Here is an 11729-nt window from a genome sequence, read left to right on the forward strand (position 1 = left end):
CGGTCAGCGCTGGACTAGCCTTGGCGTCCTGGCCCGCATAATTACAGGGGCTGTCGCCAGGCCTGGCAGTAAAAGAGAAAGATGAAACGGCCTGGGAACCGGGGAAGCTGGGCCAGCAGCCGCTGGGCGCCCGGGGTGTGCGGCTTCCCGCGCTGCGCAGCCGTGTGGGGAATTGGCCAGGGGTGTGCACACACTCCAACACCAACCGAGGGCGCGCGTACAGACAGCCACACGATCATACACACACAGGCCACCTGACACACAGGCACACAGCACTCCACTCTCCCGCGCCAGACATACACGAGCCCAATCAAACACTTGCCCACCCACTCCACCCCGCGAGCTGAGAGGCAGACACACACCCGCTAGCCCAGCTCCAGACGGCAGTAGACCCCGGCGGGGGAGGGCCCTCCACCCCGAGCGAATTCCAGAGGGTTTGTTTACAGGGCAGGGCCAGGGGGAGGGGGCCGAGCTAGCGCCTGAAGACTGGGAGATCCAGCCGCCCTGCCCCGGGACGCCGTGCAAATACGCCCGCCCCCACCACAGGTACCCTGCTCGCCTGTGCCCGGTTCCCCTCCTCTTCACACAAACATTAGCATACACACGTCAAAGTTTCACACGCTTTCCCATCCCACACGCGCTGTAATAGTACTTACAGATGCTTTCACACTTGCACGCCATCACACATCTGCACATGCCACACGCACATATGCACATGTGTGGTTACCGTTTGTCATCCTTCATGCTCAGATTCTCAGTCCATAGTCAAAGCACGTTCGCACGGTACACACGTGTGAGGGCACACACACACACACAACACACACACACGCTGTTAGTGCCCTTTGACGCTCTAGAAACAGGACCGAACCCCTTCGCCCAGGATCCCAAGTGGCTCTCTCTCACAGGCACAGAGGCGCCCTTAGCCCCGGCCGCACACGTTACACACTTGATCACACAGGGTCGCGCTTTATTCCAGGCATCTAGTCGATGACACAAGCTCGCGAACAAAGACAACATTGACAAATCCAACAAAAACAAACAGCAGCGTGTGTGGGGAGGGGCAGCCGAGCGCAGAGTCCGGGAAGGGGGGGCGGGGAAGCCAAGTGTGGGAACGCAGCACCCGAGCCTGGGGCGCAAGGCTCGGGAAAGGTGCGGGACTTAACCTTGCATCCCGCGAGATGCGCACGCGGAGCTGCAAAGCCAGGTCCCTCCCCCGCGTGTTCGTAGAGCTGCCGGTGAAGTTGGTTCCCTCCTGCGCCCGGGGACCCGGACCCACCAAACCACACAGGCCCCCAAGGCGAGCGAACGCGCCGCACGGAGACGATCTGTTCCGGCAGAGGCGCGCGCTCTGCTCCCCAACCCTACGCTCCCCTCCTCCACCTCCCCAACCCCCAAGCCCCTGGGCAGCCTCTGGCTGGGCGGGGCGGGGGCGGGGCGGGGTGTCGGGCGGCGCGGGCCCAAAAGGCGGAGTCGCGAAGCACAGGGGCCAGATCTGAGCGCCGCGCGGAGTGCGCCGCCGAGAAAGCCGGCGTGAGCCCAGACCCCGAGGAGCCCCGCGTCCTCGCTCGGCCTGGCTAGGCCCCGCGCTATGGAGTTCCTCTGGGCCCCTCTCTTGGGTCTCTGCTGCAGTCTGGCCGCTGCCGACCGCCACACCGTTTTCTGGAACAGTTCAAACCCCAAGTAAGTCCCGAGTCGCCATCCGACAGCCTGGCGCCCGGTTGGCGCTGCCGCCCCGCAGGGTTACTGTCCGGCCAGCCCCTGACCGGAGTCCTGGGGAGGTGACAAGAGGCGGGAGGGATTCCGTAGTTGTCCTTGCCTTCGCTTGTCCCCCACAGCTAGGAGTAGGCACCTCAGGGCAGGAACCTGCTCGGGTCTGCTGGCACAGGCACTGTCTGTGCCCCTCTTTCCTTCCCTCTGGCACCCCTATTTCTCCGAAGTGAGGGACCCGTGTTGAACAGTTCCTGCCTCCAGCATGGAACCCCCCAACCCCGGCTGCCAGGGTTCTTGTTCTAGGCCCTTCCCCCACGAAAGCCTCCGTGCCTCTGCTTGTCTGTCACTCGGGCATCTGCCCACACTGACAGGTACCTGATACGACATCAGAAGTAAGCAGAATGCTCACTGTCATCGTACGAGGACCCCTCGGCAGGGACCTGGGCTGCAGGCATCAAGTGTGCATTCTGTATTTAGGTGACTGTGGAAAGCCCCCACCTCCCAGGGATCTTTTGCGGTGACGTGAGTGAGGCACATGCTGTGTAGGTAGGCTGAGGGAGTCACCTGCTTACAGTTCAAGTAGCAAAACTGAAGCGATGGGGGCGGGGGTCACGGGAAAAGGTCCAGAAGGAATGGAAGGGGTTACGGGGTTACAAAGGGCTCTGGGCAGGAAGGAGTTAATTTCTCCTGGGCAGCTTTAGGGCTGGGAAGCAAATGGTACTGGAAGGAAGAAGCTCCGTGGGACCCTTTGTTCTTGCCCTTGAGTTTTCTGAAGTTATGGGAACAGTATTTGCGCGAAAAGGGGAGGCGGGTAGGGCGGAGCTGGGAGAGGAGGCAGGAGCTTGGGGTCAGGAAGAACTCTCAGCCCGGCCACCCCAGCCCTAGCACGCCTGCCCCCCACCCCCCCTTGAGAATATACTATGCCAGCTTCCTCTAACCATGTGGCAGCATTGCCTGGTGCGGGGGGGGGGGGTGTATATCTGTGGCGTGTTGGGTGGGGAGGGAACAGCCAGCTGCCAACCCCAGAGGGCAATGCCCTCTTGCCCGTCGGCCACAGGGACAGCCCAGTCAGCCCTCCCACACTCCACTCCTTGCTGCCTGCTCTTTGCTTTCTTGACCCCATCTTGTCCTAGTGGGAGAGAGCAAAGTCCCTGTTTATGCCCATGCCAGGTGTTGGCTGAAGGAGGAGGAGGGGACAGGAAGCCTTGAGTAGGGAGGGGGGGCCCTGGCCTTTTCCGTTCCCAAGCTCCCAGGTTTCCTCTCTTTCAGGAAGGAGCCTCTTCCTTGCCCCCCTTCCCTGACGCCGCTGCCCCCCTTTCCCAGATGGAGAGCAAGAGTCAAAAGGGGGCTAAGTGGAGCAGATTGTACCCCAGGAGGGGGGTGACGGGTGTCCCCACCAAGCACAGCCTCTGCCCTGTCCTGCAGGCCACACACACGCTCCTACCACAAGCAGGACTAAAGAGAAGCCTGCCCAGAATGGAGTCCACGGGCAGCCAAGCAGGGCCCAGCTTGGGGGCAAAGATGAGGTGGCACTGAGCTGGGCGGGTGTGAGGCTGGCATGGGTGACTCAGGGCAGTGGGCATCTGCCCTGGGATCTATCTCCAGGCAGCGTGGGAAGAAGGACGGTGCCAGTGTGAGCTGGGCACTGGTCTCCTTGGTGTTGGAGGGGCAGGTACCCCGCCCATTCAGACCCGCCAGCTCGCTCTGCCTGGAGGACAGTGCCCGGGGCAAGTGGGCACAGTGCCATCCTTGGGGCCTAGGGACTGTCCACATATGACAAGGTACATTTCTCCAGGTTCTCATGAATGCTGGGGCGGGTGGCAGAGGTGGGTGAGGAATGAGTCAGTGCCCGTCACGGGAAGGAGGGAAAGACGCCAGGCCCAGAGCTGAAATACCTGTTCTGAAATGGCTTCTATGTTTATCTCTCCGGAGAGGAATTTTAAAAGCCTCTCTCTGCTCCTCTCCTGCTCTCTCTCTCCCTGCCTCCCTGCCTCCCTCCCTTCCTCCCTCTCTCTCTCTTTGACTCTTTCCCTAGGGTGGGGGAGGGGCCCTGGGAAGCTAGCCTGAGCACTGGCATTCAGTTGCAAAGCCAGGCCTCTCAGGGCTCGTGCTGACTGGGCAGTGGGTGCCCACCTCAGGCCTCTTGGCCTAATTCCTGCCCCTCCCCCCACCACCCATACCCAGGGCTTTGGTTTGCAGCAAGTTGGCAGCCAGCTCTGCTGAGTGTCTAGCTGGCAGTGCTTGGGGGAATTTAGAGAAGCTGACCAGCTTGGAGAGGGAGGTGGGGAGGCACTTTTCCCCCTCCTAGGACCCCACCCAGACTGGAGCCAGGTGTCTGGAGCTGGGGGGAGGGGCCGGTGGGCAGTCTGGCTGGAGCCTGCGGAGCCTGGGGGCAATGGGCTGGGGGAGGGGAGCTGGCTCCACCTTAGGAAGAGGGGGGGAGAGGCAGTTTCAGATCTGAGAACTCTGCATTCTGGAGCTCACCTCTTGGGAGGTGAGTGTGTGGCTTCTGGAGATAAAGGGACAGGAATGTTTTGGGGTGCTTTGAGAGAAGTGCACAAGGAGACCTGAGCATAAATTTGAGTAGCTAGAAGGCGACACTTGAGAATGAATGAACTGATGAAAGTGATTTAAGTTAAAGGATTTGGGCATTACTCGTGGGCCTGGGGGGGAACTGAGGCTGAGAAATGGGACGTGTACTCCGTGGGTCGGGATAAAATGAGAGGAGTAAGAGAAGGGAAGACACAGCTGTGTGGGGGCTGCGTGCTAGCCTGGTAAAGACAAAGGGTGACTTGGACCCTGGCAGTGGAATGGGCCACTGGGGTCTCAGACTAAGGTCTAATCGCATGCAAAGGAGCAACTGGTAGGTACATTTCCATTTCGGGGAATATTTACGGGTAGAAGACAATGAGGAGTGAGCTAAGGAAATATTTAGAAGCCCATCCCTGGGTAAATACATATCAAGGGGATTATGGGAAGTGCTTTGTTACCTGAAAGATCCTAAGTGGATGCTAGCTAGAGGATTATGGGAGACAATGGTGGGGGTGTTTGGAGATGGTGGAAAGATATTTGAGAGAGCGAGGTCAGTCAAGATTGGGAGTTGAGATTGCTGAAACATCTGTGGGGGGGGGCACTGTGACCTGTGAGGGGTCAGTAAACATGGAGGTTCAGCTCTGGTCTGGCTTCTGAGGGACCGCTTGTCTCCCCTCCCTCTGCGCACGCACAGGTTCCGGAATGAAGCCTACACAGTACATGTCCGGCTCAATGACTACCTGGACATCATCTGTCCCCATTACGAGGATGACACTGTGGCAGAGACTGCCATGGAGCAGTACACACTGTACCTGGTGGAGCGAGAACAGTACCAGCAGTGCCAACCCCAATCCAAGGACCAGGTCCGCTGGCAGTGCAACCAGCCCAGTGCCAGGCACGGCCCCGAGAAGCTGTCTGAGAAGTTCCAGCGCTTCACGCCCTTTACCCTGGGCAAGGAGTTCAAAGAGGGACATAGCTACTACTACATCTGTGAGTGCCCGGGGACGGGACGCGACGTGGCATGGCGGCTGCGGGAGCGGGTGCACATGCTTGGTACCTGTTCGGTGGGGAGTCAAGCTGCAGACGACCCCTTCCCGTCCTGGATTCTGTTTTCCTGCGTTCATGCGACACATGTGCAGTGAGCTTCTGTGTCCTGGGCATTCGCCTTGGCTCTGCAGGCGCAGAGCTAAATAAAACACTCCAGGGTCCCTGTCCTCAAGGAACCTGGGAAGAGACACAGGTTAACAGACCATTAGAAGAGTATGACATGAGCACCTGCCAGGCTGGGGGCAGGCTCCCCGGCTTCCCAGAGCTTAGGACAAGCAGAGGAGTTGGCCGTGAACTAGGGGCCGTGTGCAAAGGGAACATGACACCTTCAGGAAACGCTGTCTGGTCAGCCTGCCTAGAATAGGAGAGACGCTTGGAAGTGGGGAGATGGAGCTTGGAGAGCTGGACAGGGCAGGTCACAGGGGCGGAGAAGTGCTACAGTGTGTGACTTTATCGTGAGGACAGTGGAGCGCCACTGGCGGGTTTTAAGAGTGGTAAGATCAGCTCTGCGTAGAATGGATCCAGGCCTCACCCTGTGCATGAGGCCTAGGCAGGGGGAGTAGAGCGTGGCCAGGTAAGGGGAGCGTACTGTACAGGCTGGGAGCAGTGACAGACAGACTGTGGGGAGAGGACAGTGGCTATGTTCTTTTCACCATCGTCTCCAAAGCCAAGGGTTATTCCAAAGAAGGGAGGTTGGGCTGAACATGGGGCAGGAAGTGGGCAGAACCTAAGGAAGGTAAGCACCAAAGCTTACCGGAAGAGGGATTAAAATGAGCAGGGACCCAGGCATTTGTGCTTCTATTTTCTTCCAACAAAGGTTCCTTAACACCCTGTGGGTTTATCTTGCAGCCAAACCCATCCACCACCAAGAAGACCTGTGCTTGAGGTTGAAGGTGACCGTCAATGGCAAAATCAGTGAGTGTCAGGGTCCCTGTGGGCCTCCTTCCTCCAGCCCTTTGCTGGGCCTGGCCTGATATCCTGGGATGCAGGGGGAGTCCCACTGCCCAGCACTCCCACCCCCTGCCTCCCTGGTACAGTGACTGATGTGTGGCCACCCCTCTCTTTTAGCTCACAGTCCTCAGGCCCATGCCAATCCGCAGGAGAAGAGGCTCCCAGCGGGTAGGTAGCTGGGGCACAGAAGGGGGTCTGCTTGAGGCGGTTGGGTACTGGAAGCCCTGTTGGGCTGCGGGCACGCCAGCAGTGGGGCTGCTCACCTAGGCACCCTTGCCCTCCCCTTGCAGACGACCCGGAGGCGCAGGTTCTACACAGCATCGGCCACAGTGCTGCCCCCCGCCTCTTCCCACTTGCCTGGGCCGTGCTGCTCTTGCCATTCCTGCTGCTGCAAACCCAGTGAAGGTGTGTGCCACACCAGGCCTAAGGATTGGAACTGGGCTGAGGAGGCAGGTGCAGGCACCCTCACCTGTCTTGGGGTCCCTCCCGAAGCCCCAGTCCTGGGAACCACTCCCACCACATGTACAAGCTGCCACCCAGCAGCCTTAAAGCTGGTCAGTATTAAGGGTTTCAACCCAAAGGGGGTCGGTAGTGCCATTCCTGGCCTCCACCTCAAAGGGATGGGCAGAGAAGTGGGGACAGTCCTTCCCCCGCCATTCCTGCCCTTAAGCCAAAGAAACAAGCTGTGAGACATGGACTCTTAAAAAGGGCGTTGTGGGACCTGAGCTGGAAGGGGTCCAGGGTCATGTGGGTGGACATCGAGCTCGGCAAAGATGCCCCTCCCAGAGACCCAGGATGCTGGGATGACCCGACTGAAGGAAAAGCAAGACAGTTTCCTGCCTGGGAGCCACAGGAGAGGCGGGATGCTTGGGCCCACCCGCCTCTTGCATCTGTGGAGAGGCTTGCAGCCAGCCACTGCACCATCCACCATCCGGGGGACAGCACTCCCAGAGCTGTGCCAGCAGGGGGGCTGTGCCAACCTGTGCCTAGAGTGTAGCTGTCAGGGCAGGGCCCGCGTGTACAGGATCTGTATATAAATTTGTGGTGTGTCATTTCTACAACTGGAATTTTTTTATACAATGTTCTTCGTCTCAAATAAAGCAATGTTTGTGTTTTTGTAAGTGCTTTCCCACCCGTCCTCACTTATGAATGACCCGCGAGTCCCTGCTATGTGACACTAGTCGCAACTGGGTTTGAATTTTGTTCCCTCCCTCTGGAAAGCATACCCTCAGCAGCCCCAGCGGGTGGGGTGTTTCCTCCTCAGGGTTGTCCGGGACAGGAGTGCCCCCCCACGCGGTCTCTCGGGTTCTAGACTGCACCCCACTCGGGAGGTTCTTCCTGTCCACCCTCTGCCTCATTCCCACCCTCCCAACGCTGGGCCCTGGGCTTTGGCATGCCATGCAGGTACTCAGGCGGCGGGGTGAGTCAGGGCGGCCCTGGGAACGCAGCTGCGGCATGAGGCGCGCCCCGCAGCCCCACCAACGAGACTTGTGGGAAGCTGGGAGTAAGCAGTTCCCGGCAGCAAGTCCGGTTGGACTGGGGCGGGAGGTGGGGGCAAACGAAGTGCTGTGGCTGAAGGGGGGGGGCACCTGACAATTGGTCATTCCTGGCAATCCTTGTTATTTAGGGAGACGCTGGGAAGAAGAGGCTTCAGCAAACAGAAAAGCCTCCCAAACCCTGGGCCCCTGAGGTTCTGGTCTCCAGCTCTGGATGGGAAGCGCGCTGAGGTCTGGTTCGATCCAGCACGCTTTTGTGTTGAGGTCCAGCACGTAGCCTCGGGGGCTGCGGGGAAGAGTTGAGGCCGGGACCTAGGTGATCCAAGGGGTAAACAGTGGGGAGCCCTAGGAAGGCGACGGACCGAGACCCGGAGGGCAACGTCACGGCTGCGAACCCGACGAGCCGGGCCCGAGTTCCGGCTTGACGTCTCAGGCCGAGTTCCGGTTCAGTTTCCGGGGGGACGGCCCAGCGAGGGGGCGGAGCCGGGGTGCGAAGGGGCGGGGCTCCGACGAGCGGGCTAGGCACCCAGCTCGCCTGCCCGCGGCGCCCAGCGCGGGAGCCGACCTCGGGGGGATGGAGGCGGGCGGCGTGGCCGATTCGCTCCTTTCCGGAGCTTGCGTGCTCTTCACCCTCGGCATGTTCTCCACTGGCCTGTGAGAGCGCGGCGGGGCCGGATTAGAGCAGGACCAGGAAGTCAGGACAGGGACGCGAGGGGACGGAGACGTGGCCGCAGCCCCACGCTGCGGCCGGAACCTGGGGTCAATGGGAATCGGGTCAGGGGGCCTGGGAGAGGCTGGTCATTTAACCTGAAGCAAGGGAGCTGAGGGTGGGGTCGGGGATCTGCAGTTGCCTGGGGAGGGTGACAGGCACTGGGGATCTCGACTCCCCAACACCTTGTTCTCTCCTCTCACCCCTGCCTTTGGGGCCCCGTTACAGCTCGGACCTAAGGCACATGCGGATGACCCGGAGAGTGGACAATGTCCAGTTTCTGCCCTTTCTCACCACGGATGTCAAGTGAGAGGAGCGACCACTGCGGCGGGAAAGACTGAGGGAGGTGAGGGTGGGGGGGAGAACCGGGGAAGAGACCCCTCGGGTCTCCCTCCCACAACCCCGTGGGCGAATGTGCCTCCCCTCCACCCTGCAGCAACCTGAGCTGGTTGAGTTATGGGACCTTGAAGGGAGACTGGACCCTAATCGTCGTCAACGCGGTGGGAGCCCTGCTTCAGAGCCTGTACATTCTGGTGTATCTGCACTACTGCCCTCGAAAGGTAGAGGCCTTCCCTGGCCCCACGTCTCTGCTGCAGGGCAAACACTGTTCCTAGAAGACTAACAGGCTGGCACTGCCACCTTTTCCTGGAAGGGCCCTCCAGCCCTGCAGTCCTTCCTCCATCAAGCCAGCCTTCTGAGACTCCCAGGGCACCCCCTAGTCTGGCAAGGCTGGAGGTCTACCTCGCCTCTTGGTTCCCAACAAGCCTAAGGGCAAAGGGCTTTTGTCTCCATAGTTCCTTCAGAGCCAGGGCCAGTGGCTGAGAATGAGATGATTAGCTCTGCTTCCGTGTTCAATCATAAAGGCGTTTATTAAGCTCCTACTGTGTGTACCAAGCTCACAAAGAAAAAGATCTTTCCCTCCCCTCGTAACCTCCAAAGTTGTGGGTGGAGGAAGTCACTGGTGGGAAAACGGCCGTGAGGAGCACAATTCTGGAGCTTAGGCAAAGGCTGGCTCCCCCACTGGAGAGGGCAGGCTGAATTAATTCCAGCAGGGAGTCAGGGCTTCTGGCACATCTAGAAGGAAGGCTCTTTCCTCCCCTGCAGCAAGCTGTGCTCCTCCAGACTGCAGCCCTGCTGGGGGTCCTGCTCCTGGGCTTTGGCTACTTTTGGCTCCTGGTACCCAACACTGAGGCCAGGCTTCAGCAGCTGGGCCTCTTCTGCAGTGTCTTCACCATCAGTATGTACCTCTCACCATTGGCTGACTTGGTGAGTGGGGATGTCCAGGGAGGTGGGGGAGGTTAAGAAGGGTCAGGCTCCCATAGCTAGAGACTGTAGCTTACACGCCCCCAAAGAAGGGAAGATACAAATCCTAGAAGGAGACGGGTGAGTGGGAGGCAGCGGGGAAAGGTTGGGTAACAAGATCAGGGAGCATGTTTGACCTTTTTTCCGAGGAAATTCTTAGGCAACGTGGGAGCGTTACTGCGTCTAGGCTAGGAGTGTCTCTCATCCTTTCCCACAGGCCAAAGTTATTCAGACTAAATCGACCCAGCGTCTCTCCTTCTCACTCACCATTGCTACCCTCCTCGCCTCTGCCTCCTGGACCCTCTACGGGTTTCGACTCAGAGATCCCTACATCATGGTAAGCAGCATGAGGATGGGGTGACAAGGGTGTAAGGTGGAAAATCAGCTCCGCGCCTCATAGCAGCCCTTGTGGTTTCAGGTACCCAACCTTCCAGGAATCCTAACCAGCTTCATTCGCCTCTGGCTTTTCTGGAAGTACCCCCAGGCACAAGACAGGAATTATCAGCTCCTGCAAACCTGAGGCAGTTCACCTGACCACGGGGCACCTTAATGCCCCTCTGTTACCAAAGAGACCGCCTTCTTTCAGCTGTTTCTGCTGACCAGTTTCACAGGTGCCATGGGTTATGGGCAAGAAAAAGAGACAACTTTGAATTGAGAGACCAAAGAAAGAGCTTTACTTAGAAGATTGCGCGGGACCTGGGAGATGAAACACTTATTTTTCAGAGATTATATTTTTTAATTTTGGGGTTGGGGTGAAATCTTTAGAATGTGCCTTAAAATAAACTGTTCCCTCTTCCTGCCCATCATGGCTCTTCAGTGATTCTCAACCTGCCTGGTTTGGTGAAGGGTAGAGGTGCACTACCAGATCCACAGTTATTCTTGGGCTGATTAAGTTGGCTCAGAAAAGGAGGAGAAAGAACCAGGAGCAACCTAGGGGTGACCTAGGAAGGCCTTAAAAAGAACAGAGGTTGGATATTGTGAAAAAGCTGGGTTAAGCTTCAAGTATTTCCTGACAGGGTCAAAAGGACCAGAAATGTGAAAAACATCTCCATCCTGAGAAGAGAAGGGGGGCTTTGTCTCCTTTGGAGCAAAAAGCAAACACCAGCAGGCTGCAAACATGAAGGCTCACACGGCCTCAGGAAGGCGGCTCGCCCGCCTCTCACTTCCCCACAGAAGCCCCAATTCCCATTCTCCACATTCAGACTGAAAACCAAGTTAGGACGTCAGCTCGCTCTTTAATGGGGGACGGAGGGGAGGGCTGTCCCGGAGCCAGTGGGCTAGCGGGTCAGAAGCGCATCCCCCTGCGGGCTAAGTCGGCGCGGGCCTCCTGTATCTGGCTCTGCAACTCGCGGGCGGCGTCCTCGCAGTCATGAAAAGTGGCCACGCGATAGCCCACAGTGCCCAGCGCATAGCAGCCGGCGGACACCAGCAAGTAGGCGGGCAGTGGCCACAGCACCTCCCGACATGACAAGGGCAGCTCCAGGGCTCCCATGGTCAGGGCCGCCCAGGCGGAGCCCAGGAGCGCCAGTGCCCAGAGCCACTGCGCTAATTTCGTCATGGTCGCTGCGGGAAGAGAAAGCAGAGTTCGAGGTCCTTCCGCCTCGCGACCCTCACTTCATCCGAGACCCACTCCACCCGTGACTACCCCGCTCCGCTTCACCTACCCTCAGCACCGCTCCGCCATCTCTCTCGCCCACCTCATTCAGCGTTCAAGCTGCACGTACTCGGCCGCGCGCTTCCCCTTCCGCGTAGGTCTGACGTCACGCCCAGGAGTCCTCCGCGGCTCGCGCTCCACCTCCGCGCGGCCTTCTGGGAGTTGTAGTCCTCGTGGTGGCGCTCGGAGGGCTCTTGGCTCGCGCGGTTTCGCTGAGCGGAGTTCAGCTGGCTCAGCTCTGCAAACTGCGCCTTGGGTCCTGAGGGCTGTCGGTGCTGCTTCTCTCCCTCAGGACCCCGCTCCAAGCTGGCGTGGGGCTTGCAGAAAG

At 59.1% G+C, this 11729-nt stretch overlaps 3 protein-coding genes and 1 long non-coding RNA gene across 5 annotated transcripts; 2 read left to right on the forward strand and 2 right to left on the reverse strand.

Annotated features, from left to right (window-relative positions):
• Positions 1–946: 946 nt before the first annotated feature.
• Positions 947–5514, reverse strand: LOC141568480 (uncharacterized). Its single transcript, XR_012491634.1, has 2 exons — positions 5300–5514; positions 947–1770 (listed from the first exon to the last, which is right to left on the reverse strand). It is a non-coding gene; the product is annotated as an uncharacterized LOC141568480 (long non-coding RNA).
• On the forward strand, positions 1546–7361 carry EFNA1 (ephrin A1). The gene is made up of 5 exons (XM_019711825.2): positions 1546–1680; positions 4937–5232; positions 6139–6204; positions 6358–6408; positions 6531–7361. The coding sequence occupies exons 1-5, from the start codon at positions 1589–1591 to the stop codon at positions 6641–6643; spliced, it is 618 nt and encodes a 205-aa protein (XP_019567384.2). The 5' UTR covers positions 1546–1588; the 3' UTR covers positions 6644–7361.
• An 869-nt stretch (positions 7362–8230) lies between these two features.
• SLC50A1 (solute carrier family 50 member 1) lies at positions 8231–10548 on the forward strand. Of its 2 annotated transcripts, none has more exons than XM_019711822.2 (6): positions 8231–8390; positions 8674–8751; positions 8882–9005; positions 9550–9711; positions 9965–10084; positions 10166–10548. In XM_019711822.2, exons 1-6 carry the CDS (start codon positions 8311–8313, stop codon positions 10265–10267), a joined length of 666 nt encoding a protein of 221 aa, XP_019567381.1. In that variant the 5' UTR covers positions 8231–8310; the 3' UTR covers positions 10268–10548. The 2 variants fall into 2 exon arrangements, with proteins under 2 accessions (XP_019567381.1, XP_019567382.1); XM_019711823.2 differs by having other exon boundaries at positions 8240–8371.
• A 414-nt stretch (positions 10549–10962) lies between these two features.
• On the reverse strand, positions 10963–11570 carry DPM3 (dolichyl-phosphate mannosyltransferase subunit 3, regulatory). The gene is made up of 2 exons (XM_019711828.2): positions 11412–11570; positions 10963–11310 (listed from the first exon to the last, which is right to left on the reverse strand). Exon 2 carries the CDS (start codon positions 11303–11305, stop codon positions 11033–11035), a length of 273 nt encoding a protein of 90 aa, XP_019567387.2. The 5' UTR covers positions 11306–11310; positions 11412–11570; the 3' UTR covers positions 10963–11032.
• Between the last annotated feature and the right edge of the window lie 159 nt (positions 11571–11729).

This window comes from Rhinolophus sinicus, linkage group LG14 (genome assembly GCF_036562045.2).
Source record: "Rhinolophus sinicus isolate RSC01 linkage group LG14, ASM3656204v1, whole genome shotgun sequence".
Classification (NCBI taxonomy): Eukaryota; Metazoa; Chordata; class Mammalia; order Chiroptera; family Rhinolophidae; genus Rhinolophus; species Rhinolophus sinicus.